The sequence below is a fragment of the Podarcis liolepis genome, assembly GCF_965112155.1.
Source record: "Podarcis liolepis genome assembly, chromosome: 12".
NCBI classification, from domain to species: Eukaryota; Metazoa; Chordata; class Lepidosauria; order Squamata; family Lacertidae; genus Podarcis; species Podarcis liolepis.
Genome location: NC_139563.1, coordinates 44,076,192 through 44,099,295, shown reverse-complemented (window position 1 = coordinate 44,099,295; position 23,104 = coordinate 44,076,192). Strand labels below are relative to the sequence as shown.

The window sequence follows — 23,104 nt, the reverse complement described above, 5'->3', positions numbered from 1 at the left end:
CACGTGTCCTTAAATCAATGCAATGACAACCCCATGGAGGAAAATAGGATTGTCAGAAAAGCCTTTCGATTTGCAATTTTGGTTTGTCACTTGTATCAGAAGTTGTCACACTTTTGCAGATTCAACAACAACATCTAGTGACAGGACTGCTATCTGGATTCAGCAGAAAATGGGCACACGTAATTAGAATGTACTATGAAGTACCAATTAGCTAAATATAGTACAAATTGACAGTTAGCATTCTTCAAGAATTTGAGGACAAGCTAAGAGGGCAAGAATTTTGTCTGTTTTTACTGGAGAGGGTGCATAGTCTTTTGCAGAAGGGGGGAGAGAGAGAGAGACACTCTTCAAGCAACCACAGAAAGAGTCATCCATTTTATCAGAATTCCCAGAGGGAAAGTGAATCATCTCTTTGGAAACCGGCCACCAGCCTCCTTTGTCTGTGAACTTCTGAACACAAACAAGCAACACAGAGCTCCTTGGATACTGCATTCATATTCTGAATGTTTACATCGCTCTCTTTTGCAATGGGATGTTTGCAAGCAAACATTTCTCATCCTAAATCCCTTTAAGAGGAAACGTTAACTGAATCTATATGCTGATATTATTATTATTATTATTATTATTATTATTATTATTAACTATTCTAATGATTGTTGAATGTTACTTTTTTGATGTAGGTTGCTTATTTTAAAGTTATGTTTTACTATCACATTTTTGTATTGCATTAGATTGTTATAAGATGTACATTTTTTTGTTTCTTCAACCTGTAAACCGCCTTGAGTATTGTAAGATAGAAAGACGGTATACAAATTAAAAATGATGATGAATGATGATGAATCTGTCCAATATTTGTTAGGTAATCTCAGCTCTAAATTCAAGCACAAGCCTGGTAGCCACAGGTGGCAATGAACACAGGTGAGTGAGCAGGCTGGCTAAGGAGAGAGAAGCGCTCCATCCCTCTTTATGAAACAAATGGATTGCAGAGGTAAAGGTAAAGGACCCCTGGACAGTTAAGTCCAGCCAAAGGCAACTATGGGGTTGCAGTGCTCATCTTGCTTTCAGGCCAAGGGAGCTGGCGTTTGTCCACAGACAGCTTTCCGGGTCATGTAGCCAGCTTGGCTAAACCGCTTCTGGCGCAATGGAACACCATGAAAGAAGCCATAGCACATGGAAACTCCATTTATCTTCCCGCCACAGTGGTACCTATTTATCCACTTGCACTGGCATGCTTTTGAACCACTAGGTTGGCAGGAGCTGGGACCGAGCAACAAGAGCTCACCCCGCCACAGGGATTCGAACCACCGACCTTTTGATCAGCAAACCCAAGAGGCTCGTTTTGCAGAGGAGGGAAACTGCAGCACTAAAATTCAGTAGGTCGACGCAAGAGGGATGGAGACTTGTCTCTCCTCTCGCAGTCCCAAGGACTATCCATTTTTAAAGACTCGTCACTTTTATGAATTTATTAACAAGGTTGATTTATCTGAGATATCAGCAGCATACTAAAACTGCCCCCCACCCAACGAGATCAACTGGAGAAGTCCTGCTAAGAGTTGTAAATGAAAATGAGAGGCAGTGTAAGTTTTCCCCAGTGGTTGTAGGGGGGAGGTTATCTGTGATTATCCCTTTATTGTTGGAGCATTGCCTGGCAAACCTAACTGCTTCAGAGTCTTCAGCTCCTTGGTAAACAATATTATGGATTCCTTTTTGGACTGGCATCTTATAGTGGGCATGAGCAGAGATATAATGGAGCAGATTTTGATTGTGGGAGGAGGTAAATATTTTTATCACCACATCATAGGCTCATCATATCTATAGCGGTGAGTTCATTTATTGATTTGACGGATTTGTTCCTGCAAGTTTAGAAAAGGTGGAATGGAAACATGTAAGTAAAACAAGGAAGCAAAATTGCCTTTGCTCCAAAGGTGTGTTGTGGTAAGATTAAAGAGCCAGAAGCATCTTCCACTGATGACTGGGTATCTTTTATTTAAGGAAAGACAAAGGTAAAAAGCCCTGCTGTAGCAATGAGGCTTACTGAATATGACTGCTTTAAAAAAAAAAAGGTTTAATTGTAAACACTTTGAAATCAGACTTAGGTTGATTTGATATTTGAGAGAGTAACCTTGAAAATAAAGAAAACCAGAAAAGCACTTCATACACTAAGAGTCTCTAGAGCTGTAAGGCTTTCATTTTAAAATCAGTAACATACGGTAACATAAAAGATTTGGCTCTCACTATAACATCCCAAAGAGCCAAATATGTTACAACAATGCATGTGCCAAAGGTGATGCAATCAGAGGTCTGGCCAAAATGTATAAATAATGAACACCGCACCATTTTTAAAGGAGCAGGGCTGGTGCCAGGCACATTGCCAGTTACAATACAAAACACAGTGAGGACCCCTATGCAAAACGCACAACGAACAACAAAACCCACATATGTAGAAATATACAGTGGTGCCCCGCAAGACAAATGCCTCGCAAGACGGAAAACTCGCTAGACGAAAGAGTTTTCCGTTTTGGAGGTGCTTCGCAAAACGAATTTCCTACGGGCTTGCTTCGCAAGACGACAATGTCTTGCGAGTTCCTGCGGGGTTTTTTTCCTCCCCCCCCTTTTTCTAAGCCGCTAAGCCGCTTATCAGCTGATCCGATCAGCAGATAAGCCGCTAAAAGCCGCTAATAGCGCTAATCCACTAATCCTTCAATGGGCTTGCTTCACAAGACGAAAAAACCGCTAGACGAAGAGAATCACAGAATGGATTCTTTTCGTCTTGTGAGGCACCACTGTACCTGCAAAACACTTCATGTGTGTATTTCGCTCAAATACACATAGAGATTAGCCTTAAGTAACACTTAACACAAAACTAAATGGAAAAGAAAACTGAAAAGAAATGTTTCACTCACACCAACCCAGCCCTACTGAAGGTGGGATGTCAGCCTTAACGCTGAATTTCCTGCCTTTTGTTGCAAACATCATGTCAGCTATATGGGTTTAAGCCTCGTTTCCTGTTAGGGTGTTTTTCTTTCTAAAAACATTCATGCAAGTTCATAGCACATGTGATTTACAGTTCTGAGCAACAAAAAAGGAAAGAAAGTGGTTGGACTTTTTTCTCCCTGCAGTCTCATGAGAAATTTGTGTTGTATGTATAAAAACAGCTACTGCAACTATTTGTGTAAAAAAAATCAGGCAAATTACTTAACCCTGTTAAATCAGAAATGGGGTGTATTTGTCACTTCAGATCTTGCTGGACTACAGCTGCCATCCTTCCTGACTACTGCATATGTTGGCTAGTGGAATGATGGGAGCTGGGAAGGGAGGAGGGAGGGAAAGGCCCATTGTGCAGGTGGGAGACCTTGCAAATAAACGGCTCAGGACAGCAAACCTCAAGGACTGCCTCTTTACATATGAATCTACCCGGACCCCGAGATCATCTTCTGAGGCCCTTCTTTGTGTGTATCCTCCTCAAGAGGTCCGGAGGGTGGCAACACAAGAACGGGGCCTTCTCTGCAGTGGCTCCCCATCTGCGGAATGCTCTCCCCAGGGAAGTTCACCTGGCGCCTTCATTATATACCTTTAGGCACCAGGCAAAAACGTTCCTTTTAAACCAGGCCTTTGGTTGACCTGATGGACATCCTATACCCTTTTAAAATGCGGCTCTTTTTGGGGGGAGTGTTATTGGGTTATTGTTCTTATTTTGATTTTATATATTGTGATCTTTTCTGTGAACCGCCCTGAGACCTCTGGGTATAGGGCAGTATATAAATGAAATAAATAAATAAATGGAATAAATAAATGCTGCTCTATTGCACTGCAACGGCTACCTGTAAGCTACTGGACCCAAGGTTTTGGTAACAGTTTATAAAGCCCTAAGTGGCACAGGAAGGGACGCGGGTGGTGCTGTGGGTTAAACCTCTGTAGTTTAACCCACCGATCAGAAGGTCAGCGGTTCGAATCCCCGCGACGGGGTGAGCTCCCGTTGCTCGGTCCCTGCTCCTGCCAACCTAGCCGTTCGAAAGCACATCAAAGTGCAAGTAGATAAATAGGTACCACTCCGGCGGGAAGGTAAACGGCGTTTCCGTGCGCTGCTCTGGTTTGCCAGAAGCGGCTTAGTCATGCTGGCCACATGACCCGGAAGCTGTACGCCGGCTCCCTCGGCCAATAAAGCGAGATGAGCGCCGCAACCCCAGAGTCGGCCACGACTGGACCTAATGGTCAGGGGTCCCTTTACCTTTACCTAAGTGGCACAGGACCCAAATATCTGCGTCCTCGAATACCAAATGGCTCAATCCTGTTTGGTGGAATAACGTTCCCATTTGTGCTTGCTCCCTTCATTGTTGGGATTTAAACCTCAGCTAAAGACACTTGCTTAACCACACCTTTTCAGTCTGATATGTTTCCCCCGAAAAGCATGGGGTGGATAGTTTTTTCCCCCATTAGTGTGACTTTATGAATATTTTAGTTTTATTCATTGGTGTAATTTTATTGTTTATCCTTTGACATACATCTCCCTGGGCTCTGTTCAACAAAGGGTGATTCATAAATACCACAAATAAAGCCACTCTGAAGTCAGAACATTTTAATGTTCTTCTGTATAGGTCTGGTAGTTAAATATGCCTCCCCATCCCACTTAAGAGAATTGTTTCTGAGTGTTAAAAAATAATATTTGGAGTTAAGACTTTAATTAGTTTAAGTTAGTTTACATGGAGGGAAAAATATGTGCCATTATCTTATTATTAAAAAATCGCAACTCTATATTTTGGGACAAGAATGAATCGGAATATTTTGGGGGTTTCAAAAGCCATGAATGCGATATTTGTCATACATTTCCTGATGTGAGGCAAAAATGAACAGATTTTTAAAGCCCTTGGGATTTGCTTCCTTAATAGATGTTGCCATCTGAAATAAATGAAAGTCTATGTAGGCAAAAAACAGAAGAGCAGAACTTATATAAACTAACTTTTAAAATGACTTAAATTACTCTTAGCAGAATGTTGCACAAAAATACTTATTTCGAAGCTTTTAGTGTCCCTGAGAGACTTCTAAATATGATGCTACAGTATGCCCGATATCATGGGGGGGGGCAGTGAAAGCAGAATTTTATCTACCATATGTTTGGTTACCAGCAAACCTATTTTATGCCTCATTGGTCCCATCAGAAATTTCCTTTTCCTGTTGTTTAAAAGCCAGCCCTCTGAGCAATATGCCAGAACTTGAATCATCATTGTCAAACAGACGGAAAGCACAGAGAGCAAGCCTCAACTTCATCCGTAATAATGGGCACCTGTCAATCAACTACATATATACAGGGAAATATAGATGAGCATTATTCCCTGGTGGAAACCATTATTCCCTGGTGGAAACCAATTCATTGCACTGTGATTCAACTGTGCTGTAGTAAAGAGAAAATTCAGACAATCAATGGGTGTGTGGGGATGATCATCTCAAATCCCATTCTACATGTCAGCTCCTTGCCTAGAGCTATCCAATCCCGGGCAGCTAGCACCGTGCACAGAATCAGCTTTTTGATACCTTCTGACAAACGTTCAAAAACTCCTACTCTGGAGTCAAGCACAAAGCTTAACTCTACATGTGATGATAGCTGGCTGACAAACAGCAGGGCGTCAGCATATGTATACATTTGAAGCGGCTCACTGTGTACAGTGGCTATGTGGATTATTAGCACTGCAGTTTCTTTTTCTAAGGCAAAAAACCCCAAATTTAGTATTTAAAGCAATCTGGAGACAGAAGATCGACAGCAGTCCAGGCTTACTTCACAGAAGATAAATCCAGTGTTTCGTATTAATGGCTTGTTTCTACAAGGAGGAGACTGCAAATGCTTTGACATCTGGACAGTGTTTGAAATTAGCCAGGAGCCAGGCGCATTTCGCACCTGACTGCTGGCCACTTGCGACCAAGTGAGCATGCCTGACATCTCTGCCATCTGGAGGTGCATGCCCATATATAATTTTTATTAGTTTATTAGTTTTATTAGTTTATTAGTTTTATTAGTTTTTTTTTAACATATCATTTTCAACAGTAATTAAACATACTTTTACATCTTATTCGAATTTTTGACTTCCATCAATCCATCAATTTTCCAATCTAATCTCTCAGCATGCATTTCTTATCTTCCCTATTACATTTCAAACTCATAACCAATATCTCTATCTTTTTCTACTTTGTAAGACTTCATATATTTCTCCTTACAAAACTTCTTGTAGTCCTATTAGTGTAATTTGTTGATTACAGTTGCTCTTCAAATAATTCATATACTTCTTCCAATCTTCTGTAAATCTCTGGTCCCGCAGGTTTCAAATCCTTCCTGTCATTTTGTCCAATTCTGCATAGTCCATTAATTTCGTCTGTCATTCTTCTTTCGTCGGAATTTCCCTTATTCCAAATAGGATTCCTCGCAAGAAAAGGGAAAAGTTGACAGCTATGTGCATGCCTGGGGATCACTGGATCTGGTCTGCTTTCACACACTAATACTACATCCTGTAGAATTCTATGTTATATTTTATCTGCACGTTCAGAATGAATTTCTGGAACCAACATGCTTTTCCTGTGCAGCCTGAGAAGCAGTCACCATTAAGAAAAAGAGGTCGGAATAAGACTGTCCCTGGATCAAGCAACTTTTCTTCTTTAAGTTCTCAAGGCTCTTAACCTAGCTCAAGGTTGTCATCTGAACTACCCAGATGCTTAACTGAGAATCAATCAGTCAGTCCATCACTTGAAAAGTAAGACTTACCCCAAAATGGCAACTAGACATTCCATTTTTCGTGACGATAACCTTGCTTTAAGGAGCCATTTGGCGCCCAGCTGATATATCTGAGTTTCTAACACTGGGCCATCACATCACTTGATTCTCATTATCCTGTAGGGCAGCCATTACCCACCAGCTGCTTTATAGATGATGCTAGACTACAACTCCTATCATTCCTTGCCATGGGCCTCGCTGGCTCTAACAATATCCACATGGCATTACCGAAACCACAACAGTTGCCACTGAAAGCCTGAGCAGTATTTAGAAAAGTTGGGTGCCAGATGTTTAGAATCATGCCAAGGAGGGGCCCATTAGTTTACTCCGTTTTGCAGCTCTTCTCAAAGAAGGGGGTACTTTATTTACTCTGTAACTACATGCCTGCAGATGTTTCCAGGGCTGGTAATTAAATCTAGGCTACTTCCACACAAAGCATTGTGCACACTCGTAATATACTTTGAAATATTACTGCCATCTATTCATCCACTGACAAACCTAGACAGCATCTTAAAAAAGAAAAGAAAAAAGCAGAGACATCACCTTGCCATCAAAGGTCCGTATAGTTAAAGCTATGGTCTTCCCAGAAGTGATGTATGGAAGTGAGAGCTGGACCATAAAGAAGGCTGATCGCCGAAAAATTGATGCTTTTGAATTATGGTGCTGGAGGAGACTCTTGAGAGTCCCATAGACTGCAAGAAGATCAAACGTATCCATTCTGAAGGAAATCAGCCCTGAGTGCTCACTGGAAGGACAGATCCTGAAGCGGAGGCTCCAATACTTTGGGCCACCTCATGAGAAGAGAAGACTCCCTGTAAAAGACCCTGATGTTGAGAAAGATGGAGGGCACAAGGAGAAGGGGACGACAGAGGACGAGATGGTTGGACAGTGTTCTTGAAGCTACAAACATGAGTCTGACCAAACTGCGGGAGGCAGTGGGAGACAGGAGTGCCTGGCGTGCTCTGGTCCATGGGGTCACAAAGAGTTGGACGTGACTAAACGACTAAACAACAACATTCATCCATTGCAGAAGAACTGCATCCCCCATGCTCTTCCAAATCTAGCCTGGCCTTGGGAGGGGGGGATTATTAGGATATACAATTAAGAGGCATACATTAGCTGCAGTCCTCCAGCCTAGAATACAGAATTTTCATTTGCTCTATAAGTTCTCAGTTACATTTCTGTCCCTGGTTTTAGACTTCTCTCCTACCTACTGCCTGTGAAAACCCAGCAAGTCACTGTTATTTGTGCTATTAAATGTATTTTGCTTCCATTTCCCCACCCCTGGCACCATAAAGGGATTCCTTATGAACTAAGATCCTTAAAAGAGGATGAACATCTGTTAAACAATAATAAAACAAAACAGTGCTATTTAAATTGTTGCGTTTTTCTTTTAAAATTCTGCTGTTTGCTTATGAGGTGTAGGCTGCTGTGGGTGGACTTTCCCCCCCAAAAGAATTCTCTGAATAATTTTATAACCACCACATAGTGTGGGCATTTCTTCAATTCAATTTGAAACACAAAGCCACATTTTGGTTCAGTAACTAAAGCAGTAGTTATTTTACTGCCTTACAAATAAAAGTAGCATCTCTAGTTTTCCGGCATCTGGACTAATGAGCCGTTCTGGAGAACCTGAAAGCCTGATAAACTTTCATGGCATTCTGGTTGAGCCTAAGAAAGCTATTGCTCATCTGTAGAGTTATTTTTTTTTAGTGAAGACATTCTGGACTTTCAGAAAGCGCTGTCAGCTTCCCCCAAGCCTTTCAAGTTAAATTAAAAGCACAATAGGGCTAATGCCATCTTCCTCTCATTCCTTCCACATGTTAAGAAGAAATGCAGTTGTCTCCTGCAGCTCTCACTAATATAATCCCCATGCTTTATAGTGCTGCATGGGTGAGTTTTATTTCGTTTTTAATGTGGCTTGTTGAGCAACAGTTTTGCTTTATCCGACATGCATCTGTCAGTAGCATAAAACTGGAACACCACAGATGTCTGTCTCCTGGCTGCTGTCAGCATAGCAGGCAAGTGCTCCAGGGAGAGAACGGGGAACGCTTCCTGGAGGCCAATATCAATAACTACAGCTGTCAAGTAAAGGTATGAGAAGGAGAGGGTTGAACTGGAACAACAGAATTCTGTGGACCAGCCTTTGCCCACCAGATGTTTTGGACTACAACTCCCATCAGCGCCAGCCAGCAGTCATGCTGACTGGGGCTGTTGGGAGTTGTAGGCTAGCACAAGTGGGGTGCACCGTGTTGGCAAAGGCTGGTCTAGACTGGAACCTGGCACGGATTGTATTGATCAATTTACAGTCACTGTAAAGTTCCTTGCAACTAGACCACACACCTTCCCTATATGAATGTGTTTGTGGGTGCACACATAAGGTAAAGGGACCCCTGACCATTAGGTCCAGTCGTGGCCGACTCTGGGGTTGCGGCGCTCATCTTGCTTTATTGGCCAAGGGAGCCGGTGTACAGCTTCCGGGTCATGTGACCAGCATGACTAAGCCGCTTCTGGCAAACCAGAGCAGCGCACGGAAACGTTGTTTACCTTCCCGCTGGAGTGGTACCTATTTATCTACTTGCACTTTGACGTGCTTTCAAACTGCTAGGTTGGCAGGAGCTGGGACCAAGCAACGGGAGCTCACCCTGTCGGGGGGATTGGAACTGCCGACCTTCTGATCAGCAAGTCTTTTGCTCTGTGGTTTAACCCACAGCGCCACCCGCACACACACACACACACACACACACACACACACACACCTTAAACCCATGCACTTCTGTGCAGTGTTAGAAACTCAGATATATAACCTAGCTGGCAAATGGCTCCTTAAACCAAGGTTACAGTTGCCAAAATGGAACGCCTAGTTGACATTTGGGGGAAGATGGCTCTAAAGTCCTATTTTTCAAATGGAGGACTTGACTGTGATTGATTCTCAGTTAAACACCTGGCTAGTTCAGATGACAACCTTGAGCTAGGTTAAGAGCTTTGAGAACTTAAAGAAGCAAAGTCACTTGATCCAGTCAGGGACAGTCCACATACATATTGGCCTATTCTGATCTCTTTTTCTTAATGGTGACTGCTCCTGCTCAGGCTGCACAGAAAAAAAATGCAATTTGGTTCCCGAAATTCATTCTGATTGTGCAGATAAAATATAACTGATAGAATTCTACAGGATGGGGTACTGGTGTGTGGAAACAGCCCAGATCCAATGACCCCAGACGGTTATGACAAATGATATCCTGGCACCCAAGCATCTTCACTTGGTCGCAAGTGGTCAAAAGCCAGGTGCAAAATGCTCCTGGCGCCTGGCTAATTTCAAACACTGCTTTGTGCCCAAGAACCTGAGGCCTCATATGCCTATTCTATACCAAACTCCTTCCCTATCTGAGACATTCTGTTTCTGCATATCACAAACCACAGGAGGGGAGTGTGCCCTTGTGCTCAGATCCTGCAAAAACAGGATGCTGGCCTAGATGGGCCACTGGCCTGATCCAGCACACTCTTCTTATGTTCCTACACTGGTGTTAAATAGAAAAGTCCTAATACAACTCTAAAATGGCTAAGCACACAGTGCCAACTTTTACAAACGAGCCTCAGTTTGAAACTGCAGCTCGGATTTTAAACTCTGCTCAGTAGAATAACAAACAGTTAAGCTCGGCTGCTAACAAGCCCTCCGAACGGATATTTCAGATGTTTGCGGGCTATAAAGTTTTGCATCTGAGAAATTTCAAAAATGTCCGCCTTCCTGTGGAATGCCTGCTTTTGGCATAAACCAAGGCATTACTGAATGCAGGAAGCTCAGTTTTTCTCCTTAAATTTTGCAAGTCCTTTCTGTTTCTATTTTAAATTTAATTAAACGAAGTGTTGGGGGGAAGTTTCAAGGTGGAAAGCTCCAGATTCTCTCTAGGAAAGAGAACTGCTGATTTTTCTCCAAGGGTGACCAAAGAAATCCAAGAGAGTTTGCAAGGGACACTGAGAAGGATTGAATTAATTCCCAATGTTTGCCTAACGGGACCCGTAATTCCACTCTCCACATGCCCTAAAGGAAGTGTTGCATCACTTTCTGGGACGAACAGGGTGAGCCCCATCCTTTCCTTCAACACTGGAGCAGTTGGAGGGAACAGGATCTCATCTCTACAGTCACGCTATGCTCCAAGTACAGTACATTCACATCTTATGTGGGCGTTATGATCTGGGGATGGGATGGATACACAAGCTGCGTATACTCAAACCAGTGTCAGAAACTCAGATATACAGTGGTACCTTGGTTCTCAAACTTAATCCTGTTCCAAAACCAAAGCACACTTTCCCATAGAAAGTAATGCAAAACGGATTAATCCGTTCCAAACTTTTAAAAACCCCTAAAACAGCAATTTAACATGAATCTTACTATCTAACGAGACCACTGATCCATAAAATGAAAGCAATAAACAATGGACTGCAGTCACACAATCAATCAATCAGTAGCTGAACTGGGTTCCACACAGCCACAAAAACAAAACAAAAAAGTTGCAAAAACAAAAACGCAAAACAAATAGCAAAATCTGACAGACCTCAGCATAACACTCAAAATGGAAGCATGACACTCAAAACGGAGCACGTTCAGCTTCCAAAAAAAGTTCACAAACCGGAATACTTACTTCCAGGTTTGCAGTGTTTGGGTTCCAAGTTGTTTGAGTACCAAGGCGTTTGAGAACCAAGGTACCACTGTATTATCTAATTGCCAAATGGCACCTTAAACCTGGGCTACGGTCACCACAATGCAATGTCTAGGTACTGTTTTTCCCACGCCACGGGATGATGAGATGATGATGATGATGATGATGATGATGATGATTTCTATACAACTTTATATTTTAAAGAACAAATCTCAAAGAAGTTTGCAACACATTAAAACACCAAATAAAACAATCCAGAATAAAATTAATTAAAGCTTCAAGGAAAATATTTCAGATCCTTCACTAGGGGACATTTTGCTTCCCCCAGCTGCTAACCTGGCATTCAGAGATCTCCATGTGGTTGCAATTGGGCCCGCAACAGTCACAAAATGTGCCTGGGACTGGGCCAATATCGAACACTGACTCACACCCCACATACCCCCGTGTGAACATCCTTTCCTTGCAGAGCAGGCACATTGATCTGCCCTTGCCTGGTAAGCAGGACAGGGAGCTTAATAGCTCTTTCCAAGCCAGAAATGGGCGCATTTAATTTACAGAATTCAACCGGCTGGTCTTCAACTGTGCATGGTGGAAACTGCACAGGTTAAAAACATGTAAGATGCGTTTTGAGGTAGTGTTGTTGTTGTTGTTTAGTCATGTCCGACTCTTCGTGACCCCATGGACCAGAGCATGCCAGGCACTCCTGTCTTCCACTGCCTCCCGCAGTTTGGTCAAACTCATGTTTGTAGCTTCGAGAACACTGTCCAACCATCTCGTCCTCTGTCGTCCCCTTCTCCTTGTGCTGATCTTTCTCAACATCAGGGTCTTTCCCAGGGAGTTTTCTCTTCTCATGAGGTGGCCAAAGTATTGGAGTCTCAGCTTCAGGATCTGTCCTTCCAGTGAGCACTCTCCATATCCTTCAGAATGGAGAGGTTTGATCTTCTTGCAGTCCATGGAACTCTCAAGAGTCTCCTCCAGCACCATAATTCAAAAGCATCCATTCTTCAGCGATCAGCCTTCTTTATGGTCCAGCTCTCACTTCCATACATCACTACTGGGAAAACCATAGCTCTAACTATACGGACCTTTGTTGGCAAGGTGATTTTGAGGTACTGTATCTCAAAAGTAGAAGATGGGCAGCACAAGCCACAGCTGCCCTCCTGAACTTGGAGCTGTAAAAAGTGGATGGGTCGTCTCTCAGGAGCAGCGCTAGTCCTGAGGTGGTCACAGGAGGACTTTAGAAGCACAGCAATGAAGCTGATCGTTGAAAGATCGAGGACAGATAAAATAAAATACCTCTTCATGCATTGCATAGTCAAAACTACGGAACTTGCCTCCTCAAGAGGGGGCAATGACCGCCAACTTGGATGGCTTTAAAAAAGGATCAGACAAATCATGGAGGAGGGGTCTATCAATGGCTACTAGCCATGACAGCTGGGCTCTACCTCCACAGATGGAGGTGGTAACAATGCTTTGAAATACCAGATGCTGGAAACTACCGGAGGGGAATATGCTCATGTTCTGCTCTCTAGCTTCCCACATGCATCTGGTTCACAGGATGCTGGAATAGATGTTCCACTGGCCTGATTCAGCAGACTATTCTTATGTTCAAAACCACAGGGATAGCATCTTGATAACTCAGAGTGTGGTGCTGATAACGCCAAGGTTGTGGGTTTGAACCCAGCTGCATGTTAGTTTCTAGATGATTCTCGATTATTTCCAACTCAATGATTCTAGGCGTAATCCCCTTTTCAGCTCAAAGCTCAAGAATAGGGCTAAGGCTTGCTATTTTCACACGCCACGCTCCAAAGTGCTTGGATTGCAACTTGCTCCAAAGAACAGCAAGACTACAGGAATAGTCCCCTGTTCCCTTCCCCTACTCCAGGGTTGAGGGGAAATCTGGGAAGGCCTGGAGCTGGAAAAAGGAGCAAGGGACTCACCGAGTTCTAGAGGAGCAGCATGAGGTCAGGAATATGCAGGATCTTGCCCATCCAATATTTGGCTGGCTACCAAAGACGCCCCAAAATTATCACACTTCTCTCTATCATTAGAAGTAGAAATGGCTGCTATGGATTAATAGGCCTGGCTGGTATTTATTGGTATAGACTTGACACATAGCTCACTAGATAGCTCATTAAATGTGGCCAGGTAAATATTAGCAATTCATATATGTAGCATGTTTATTTTATTTATCTATACAAAACATTCCTTTCCCACCCACTGGCTACAACTTGGAACCTAGGAATAGATAAAACAGCCTTACAAATTCACATGAAGGGTTGTTTTTTTAAAAAAATCACAAAATATTAAAACTATTGTAAGTGCAGCAATAATAAAATGCACAGAACTTCATCTTGATATGCGCTTTAATGCATATTTAATACATGTTCAAGAAACTAATGTAATCTTGAGAATAAAATGTAATAGTTGGGGAGTTAACAGCTGGCATTTTGTGTGTGTGTCACATATTGCCTTAATTAGTTCACATATGCAATCTTGCCTTTTGAAGACTTTGTGTGCACACTCTCTCTCTTTGGGAAAAAAACCTCTTCCTCATGTAACCCTTTACACTAACAGGGTGGTTGGCTTATGGAATACCTGCTGAACCACAACAAACAGAATGGTGAGTGTCTGTCTAAACCATATATTGCAAAAAAGAAAGGGTCACAAAAACTGTTGTGGGCAACACAAAGTACCCATTTCACGGGGGGGGGGGGTGGAATATTGATGGTGCTCATAATTCAACAAAACAGGTGAAATACCTACACACAAAATAAAACACAGACAAAAATGCCAACTATTCTCCCCCTATAAAAAATGCAAACTTGCCAACCAAAGTGGTGAGGGATGACACAAATAAAATATCCATTTTTAAAATTAAAATTCAAAAGCTGGTAGAGGGTCTTAGCCAAGGGGGGGCGGGTTCTTAGGGTATCTTGGTGCACACAGGTGCTATATTTGGGGTCCTAGTTGTAAATACATGCCTTCAGACCATTCTGCCTGCCAATTACAATTTGTTGATAATTTAAAAGTACTGTACAGACATGTGCTTCTTCTGGTAGCAATTCCGTTCACAAGTAGCTCCGAGGCTGTAATCAGAGCTGAACTATTTCACTGGCTTCTGCAATACTATAACAAGAAGATTCCATCTCCAGCCCTGTTTAATTAGCTACCTCATGCTAATTAGGAGCTGCATCATGTGAGAAGGTAAGAAATCGCTAGAGTTGCAACTAAAAGAGCAACTCAAAAAAACCCAGAAAGCTCTGGCTATTCTGTCCACCTAACTAACACATATTTTCATGACTAGACAATTTGAGGAACTGAAGATTATTATTTTTTTGTTCTTCTAAGATTTCCCCAAATGTTCAGCTGTTTCAGTTTACAATTACAGCAATTTGAGGCACAGACATCTGATTTTCAGAAAGTGACAACATGTCTTTTTTTGGACATCCCCTTTCTAAATGAGAGGCAGAGCTTTCCCCTGAAAAGAAAAAACAGCAGGAATAAAGATACTAAAGTCTACAGAAACGTGTAATGCCTGATTCCCACCCACCCACCTTTTTATTTTCTTTCTTCAAATTTAAAGGTTTCATTTATTTGTGAAATGCTGTCTGCCATAAGCCTTCAGAGGAGGGAGAATCTATCAGGTTCCTTCATCTTTTACCAACTAGTCATAGCAGAACTCTTAACAATTGCTGCACAGTTTCAAGATGTGATCAAGTCACTAAGCAGAGCAGGCATTCAGCACGCTTCCTGAAGGCCAAGCTACAACAGATATTAAATACTTAAATTCACAGATGCACGGTCACTTTTTAACAAACACTGTAAATAACAGCCGCTTGGAGTCAAGTAAGAATCAGGATCATGCACTGAAGGATAGGGCAGTGGGAGTTAAACTTTTCTTATCATGCCATTGTCCTAATAAAACTGCCCCTGCAAGAGAAAGGTAAAGGTAAAGGGACCCCTGACCAATAGGTCCAGTCGTGACCGACTCTGGAGTTGCAGTGCTCATCTTGCTTTATTGGCCAAGGGAGCCGGTGTATGGCTTCCGGGTCATGTGGCCAGCATGACTAAGCCGCTTCTGGCGAACCAGAGCAGTGCACGGAAACGCCGTTTACCTTCCCGCCGGAGTGGTACCTATTTATCTACTTGCACTTTGATGTGCTTTCGAACTGCTAGGTTGGCAGGAGTTGGGACCGAGCAACGGGAGCTCACCCCGTCATGGGGATTCGAACCGCCAACCTTCTGATCAGCAAGTCCTAGGCTCTGTGGTTTAACCCACAGCGCCACCCGTTCCCCACTGGCCATTCCTTGAGTCAAAACACAGCAGGGTGGACAGCGTTTTTCACTGAGACCATGGTGGGTAGGAAGGCTGAACTACCCCTCCCACCACAGTGCTGATATTCACTGGGAGCCAGAGGCCACCTTGGGCCGAAGGTGGTGTGGCCAGCAACCCGCCGTCCACGTGACACTTGTCGCACACCTGTGATGTCACACGTGCATCATCAGGAGGAGGCACATAGTCAGGAGGCAGTCCTTGAGAGGTCATTTGCCCCCTAGAGTTGACACGCCTGTTGGAAGGCCAGAAGGAACCACATTCAGTGAAAAATGTAAAGGTTCATGCAGCTGTGCATTAATGTAATGTGTAGTTTGGTTCCGAGTCTTCCTTATTAAGGTGGGAAGGGAACTCTACAGCCCAAGGTCACATGAAACTAACCACATTTACCTTGAATTTCTGCTTAACCCTCAAGAAAGAAGGGCATTTTCGCTGGCCAGGTTTAATTCAAATCCATCAAACCTCCTTTGGGGAAGGTTCTCAGGCAGGGTGCAAGGAGAAAGAACTTGCCCATGTGAAGACCACCTGGTGGAAACCCTTATACATATGGTTCTTAATTGTAAACTATATGCTGATCTCAGTCAGCAATTTCTAGATCAACTCTGTATCCTCAACTGGAAACCAGAGTTGGAGGTCATACATTTTCTATTACTGGGGAATGATCAGGAGCGCACCAAGTTAGTGGCTAAATATCTCTATTGGGTTTTTTGTCGTCAAAATACACTATAGACGTCTGATCTCCCAGGAGACCTAGAGATGTGACGATAGACTGCTCTGTCTTTCTTTTAGCAAATGTTTTGTGCTATTGGGGAAGTGGTAATTCTTTATTGATTTGTTTTGGATGTTTGTATGTGATGCCAATAAAAGGTTTGAAGATGATGATGATGATATAGCCCAAGGTAACATTCTGGCAACCCCATCAGGCTTGGTAGGTACAGAGTTATGGAACCGAGTTTCCTTTGTGTGCCAGCATGTTATGTCATCTCTGAAAGATCTGTATATTTACAGACATACAAGCAGAGAACGAAGCGTAGGCAAAGAGCTGCTACAGGTAGATCCCCGGAGAAGGGCCGTAGTTCAGTGGCAGAACATTTGCTCTCCATGCAGAAGGCTCCAGGTTCAATTCCTGGCATGTACAGGGAGAGCCGGAAATATCCTGTCTGAAATTCTGGAGAGCCATTGCCAATCAGTGTAGACAGTACTAGGCACGATTGACCATTGTTCTGACTTCGTATAAGGCAACTTTCTATGTTCTAACCCCCAAAGATAGCACTAACCTCCCCTTTCCCCCAAAAAAGTGCTCCCACCCAAAGTTTCAGCAAACTTAACTAGAGAAACTAAGCCAGCAGTCTCTGTCTTTCTCTGCCCCTCCCAACTACACATGGAGTGTTTTTCCTTAAGGACTGAACCTTCTGTTCTGCACACCAAGAAGCATCCATTCCACCACCTAATATACATTTGGTGTACATGTACAGAAAGTGATGTACTTTGGGTATTTCATGTTACTAAGATTATTGCCAGTAGTCTTCCACTAACGGGGAGTGGTTTGTTTTTATCTACTTCAACAGAGGTTACCCAGGGATACAAGCCAGGAAAAAGCTAGCGCTGCCAAGTCTCCTGCCCAAAAATGAATCTCTTTTCACTCACTCCAAGTCAGCCAAAGCAAAATGCAATCCTATACATGCTACTCAGAAGTAAGTAGGTTCAGGGAGGGCATACTACTCCGCAGTGCAACCTGGGAGACAGAGGGTATGTTACTGAAACCAGGCATAATTCAACAGTACAAAACAAAATTTAAGAAGCAGGATATATATTCAGAAGGATGGGAGGGAGCAATATCAATGTCCGGTTTCCCCCCAAATTTTTTTTTGTGTGTGTGATGTTAGTACTATATCATGCAAGTTATATTTGGCAAACTGCTTCCTTGTCAGAGAACTTTCTTCACTTGCAAAAAGCTGCACTTGCCACAGCTGCATGCCTTCATCATAGTGATTGGTAAAGAGATAAACTTGGCAGATATCCCTTGTGTCGTATGTACAGGAAAATGTGCTTTGCAAAAAAGAAATAATTGGCTTTGAGTAATTAGGTCAGTGGTCTTATACCCAAGAATGCTCATTAGAGATTAAGTAATAAAAATAAAAGCATTGTCATTCCGAATACACCAAGGTAATTATAATCGAACAATTCACGGTAGTATGAAGAGGGATCATTAGCAGCACACAGATTTGAGCAGGAAGAAGCCTTGGGCTTGCACGCTCTATCTCCCCTCTTGCCCTGTGTTCAAGGGGAGTTTTGGAGCTTTTCCATCTGCTTTTAGCCAATCACAGCTTCCCATACCCTCCCAAACCAGGAACTGTGGCTGACATGGAGCTACGGTTTGTTTAAGGGACACAGCTTCAGAAACCATGGTTTGGCGCTGGCCTGTTTGAAACTTGTCATAAATTAACACGAACCACAGTTTGCCAGTCCAGACGACATGACAATGTCGTTTACTGGGACATGTGAACATAGCTATAATGATAAAGGCAATGCCATTTAATTGTGAAAGGAAGAAATCACAAGGAAAGTATGCATATTTGGCCAAGAGTCCCTTTGGGACTGTGAACATGGCAACGGATCCTGCTTACAGGGCCACACCAACAGAGGTTTCTGAGCTTGGATGTCTTGGACAAAAACTTTTATCCTATTTCAGCCTAAGATATAACACAGCAGAAGTAAAACCCAGAGATAAAGCCAAGTTGTTATACAAGGTCACCACTCTTAATGATTGTGCTAGCTCTCAGATAACACTGGTCACGACCCAAACAGCCGTGTATAAATGCAGAAAGTGCTACTGCTGTCTCGGCTCCTGCTCTAGAGCAGACTCCCCAAGCTGGTACTCTCCAAATTTTTTGATTACTGTTCCCATCAGCCTACCCAGCAAGGCCATTAGGTTGTAGGGAAGTTACTCTAGAGCAGGAATCCCCAAACTCAGCCCTCCAGCTGTTTTGGGACTACAGTTCCCATCATCCCTGACCACTGGTCCTGTTAGCTAGGGATGATGGGAGTTGTAGTCCCAAAACAGCTGGAGGGCCGAGTTTGGGGGTGCCTGCTCTAGAGGATCCCCTTACAGTGGTGCCTCGGTTTAAGAACAGCCCTGTTTACAAACTATTTGGTATACAAACTCCGCAAAACCGGAAGTAGTGTTCCGGTTAGCAAACTTTACCTCAGTCTATGAACGGAAGCTGAATGGTGGAAGGGCACCGGCGGCGGGAGGCCTCATTAGGGAAAGAGCACCTCGGTTTAAGAACGGTTTTGGTTTAAGAACAGACTTCCAGAATGGATTAAGTTCGTAAGCCGAGGTACCACTGTACTTTCCAGAGATGCAAAGACTTGCATTGGAAAGGAGGCAAGGAGGATTTCTAACGTGAGTACTTATTCCAAGGTAGGCGATGCCTACGTTCTTCTCTATCGTACAAGTTTTATATTACAGTACAGGAACATTCCATTATTATCATAATCTGCATAACCTTTCAGCAAATGCACAGATATTGCTAACACTTTGCATGGTACTAAGCTATGCAAGTGTTTGCAGGATCTTTACATAAAACGCTACAAATGCTGTACTGTGACATAGCGAAACTGATTTTACGCATGCTGAGTAAGTAAAACACTTTAAATCATCAGCTTAAAAAAAAAAAGCATGCTGCATATTTATGCTTAATATCACTATAGGTAGCTATTTGAATGGTAAGATGCATAACCTTAATATACAGGTTTCCTTTCCAGCACTCTATTTTTACCTCTCCTTTTGCCCCACTAACCATCATTTTGCAAGCAATACAAAAGCATCACCCTGTTTGTTATGTTACTATGGGATGGCTTTTTTAAAAAAAAAAATGGAAGTAAGTATACAGGGAAGTAGGCCCTAGTAAATTTGCCAGTGGACATTATACAGTGGTACCTCGGGTTAAATACGCTTCAGGTTACACACTCCGCTAACCCAGAAATAGTGCTTCAGGTTAAGAACTTTGCTTCAGGATAAGAATAGAAATCGTGCTCCGGCGGCGCGGCGGCAGCAGGAGGCCCCATTAGCTAAAGTGGTGCTTCAGGTTAAGAACAGACCTCCGGAACGAATTAATTACTTAACCCGAGGTACCACTGTACTTCGTATGGTACCAACAATGTTCATGTCACTTTCCATCATTAACAATAAGTGAAAATGGCAAGTCCCCATCCCACAGAGCTTTACATTCTAGCGGAGAACAAGTGCAAGGCAAGTGCAAGGGAATTGGGAATGAATATGCTCAAATATAATTATTTATCCTTAGGCTTCAAGTGGGTTTTGAGGAAGGATCCGTAAGGATAGAGGTAGTTCCGGAAATAAGAGACCAAAAGCAAGAAAGAAGTGGCAGTACATTTTAAAGGCGCATGAGATTTCTGGGCAGCTGCTCTTGGCAAAAATTACAGATCAAAGCTGGGGAACATCTGGCCCTCCAGATGTTGCTGCACTACAACTCCCATCATTCCTAACCACTGGCTGTGCTGGCTCTGGCTGATGGGAATTGAGGGCCAAAATATGTGCCTAAAGCCTTGAGTACAACCTTGTTTCTACCTACTAAACAGACTACGTAAAAATAGAACATCCAGGATGACCAAAAGTGTTTTTAAAAAAGGGGGTGCTGTGCCCCATCAGCAATGTGATGAGAGAAGTTAAGCTGTGTGTTAACTTTCGTGAAACTTAGCTACTCTGATTATATCGTCAGCTGACAGCACTGGTACCCATAATAACCAGTGAAAAGGATTTTGCAGTAAAAGGGCTTTGCACATCAGTCCTCGGTGTGGTTGTTGTTGCTGTTGCTATTTAACAGTCTGCACTGAAGCGTGTTAAATGACTGAAGAGCTCCACACTTGAACAAGGCGGAAAGCAAAATGAAGAACACAAGGAGTCATGAGACAACTTAAAACCTGGACACGAAACACTGATCAAGTGACTTGGAAAGACACTGCTTCCCTCTACAGATGCTTAGCATAGTGGTTTTAAAAATGAAGTTGCCACCAAACTACTGCAAACTGTGTACGACCACATGCTTACACTCCGAACAGCTTTAACCCAGCCAATAAAAGGTTTGAAGGAAGGAACGAAGCTGCAGGATTTTTTTAAAAGCATGCTAGTGACAGGCCACACGGCCGCTTTCCCCTTAAGTTTGTAACGAGGGAGTTCTTAGTCTCTTGGCGCACTTGGGTTATAGTTGCAAAATTAAGGGAACTGGCGTTCTGGAATTCGGATCCTTTACTTTCTGGGGAATTGTGACTCAGAAAACATCAGCGCATGACTCACTTCCCCTATTTCCAGGGATTTGAACCCCAAACCTTCCTCCGCATTGCCAAAAGCCCTGCCATAATGCCAGGAGCAAACAACCCACCGACTTCACAACTGCAAGCAGCTCATCCTAGGCCAGGTGTGGCGGCTACGGCTGCATCTGCAAGACACAAGGCAGCTGCTCCCTGCCAGATATCCAGAGATCAGGATGAAAACTTCTGCACCACACCTCAAGCAAGAACAGAAGTTTGGGGGGGGGGGAAGAGACGCATGCTTTCCTCCAAAACTACACTCTTTTCAAGAGGAAAGAAGAAAAACCATTCCAAAAGTTTTAACTTTTTTGGGAGGAGGTGGGGAGGGAGATCAACACCCCCACCCCAGAAACACGACATAGCTCAGTTGGTAGAGCACGAGACTCCCAAACCTCAGGGTCATGGGTTCGAGAGAAAGATTCCTGCATTGCTGGGGGTTGGGCTAGATGACCCTGGGGGAACCCTTTGCAATTCTGTGGTAAAGATAAAGGGACCCCTGACCATTAGGTCCAGTCGTGGCGGACTCTGGGGTTGCAGTGCTCATCTTGCTTTATTGGCCGAGGGAGCCGGCGTACAGCTTCCGGGTCATGTGGCCAGCACGACTAAGCCGCTTCTGGCGAACCAGAGCAGCGCACGGAAACACTGTCTACCTTCCTGCCGGAGTGGTACCTATTTATCTACTTGCACTGGTGTGCTTTCGAACTGCTAGGTTGGCAGGAGCAGGGACCAAGCAACGGGAGATCTAAGTCCTAGGCTGTGTGGTTTAACCCACAGTGCCACCCATGTCCCTTTGCAATTCTGTGGTGCTCCTTTGCAATTCTGTGGTGTTATGAACCTGGCCTTTTAATAATAATAATAATAATAATAATAATAATAATAATAATAATAGGCTTCTGGTGCCTTGTTCACAAGCTAGGTCTTGGCGGGGCAGCGTCGGAAGACCAGAGACCAGGCAGCGAAGCAAAGGCGAGGCTTACCTGTACCCCGAGCCAGCGGGGAAGCCGCGCAGTGCAAGAGAGTCCACAGCAAAACGTGCTTGGGCGCCCAGCTCATTGTCAAGCTCCCTCGGGGCGCTGGGCTGCTCGGCGGCGGAGGCGCGGCGAGGGGCGCGCGGGGCGAGGCGAGGGGCTCCTCTGGAGGCGAAGGCGGGTCCCTCGAGGCGGAAAGCGGGCGAGCGAGCGAGCGAGGCCCCGGCAGAGGCAGCCGCAGCAGCCGCGGCTCTCGGCTGCTTGCTCGGAGGGCGTGTGTGACTCACCCCCGCCCGCCTTCCCCGCTCCAGCCCTGCCTTGCAGAGGAAACAGGAAATCTTAAAAAGTTCGCAAACAGCTGGGCAGGACTTTCTTAACTCTCGCAGTCAGTTCCTTCTCCGGCCCACCCTCCCTCCCGGGCTCGCTTCGGAGCTGCCTGTCAATCAAGAGCCAGAGGCCAAACCTCCCTCGCCCTCAGGGCGCTCTTTTTCTCACACACGCTGAGGGAAAAAAGAAAAATAATAATGCCCAGAGAGAGAGGCGGCTGGGCATCGTCGCCCGTCGCCCGCTTGTTTCCTGGAAGGGGACTTCCCTCCTCATCTCTGTGGCACGCGCCGTGGCTTTTTTATTTTTATTTGTGGGCGTGGGCTGAACCCCCCCAATCAAGTAAATAAATATACTTAGAATCATAGAATTGTGACGATCTAGTCCAGTAGTTCCCAACCTTTTTTTTTCTTTTTTGCCATGCTCCACCTAACCATGGTTACTTTTTTAAAAAATAACTTTTTTTCTCCCTTTTATTTAAACAAAGCGTCCACGGATTCTTTGAAAAAAATCTGATAACCTTAACCTAAGCATTTTAAAAATCCTCATCCCCTCCCCCCACCCGACATATAATTCTAATTATTCAAAAAGTGAACTCCTGTAACTCATTCTCGAATTGCCCCCCTTAAAAATCAAATCCCCCCCCCCCGTAGGCCGTGTGCCCCAAGTTGGGAACCACGGAATTCTGGTCCAACCCCCTGCAAAGCAAGAATTTGCAGACATCCCA

At 43.9% G+C, this 23,104-nt stretch overlaps 1 protein-coding gene across 1 annotated transcript in view; it reads right to left on the bottom strand.

Moving 5' to 3' along the window:
• TGFBR2 (transforming growth factor beta receptor 2) overlaps positions 1 to 22,675 on the bottom strand; it is a 65,148-nt gene extending 42,473 nt beyond the window's left edge. Inside the window, exon 1 of the mRNA XM_083468246.1 lies at positions 22,063 to 22,675. Within this exon, the coding sequence (XP_083324372.1) occupies positions 22,063 to 22,138 (76 nt within the window). The 5' untranslated portion in view covers positions 22,139 to 22,675. The remainder of the gene's footprint in view (positions 1 to 22,062) is intronic.
• Between the last annotated feature and the right edge of the window lie 429 nt (positions 22,676 to 23,104).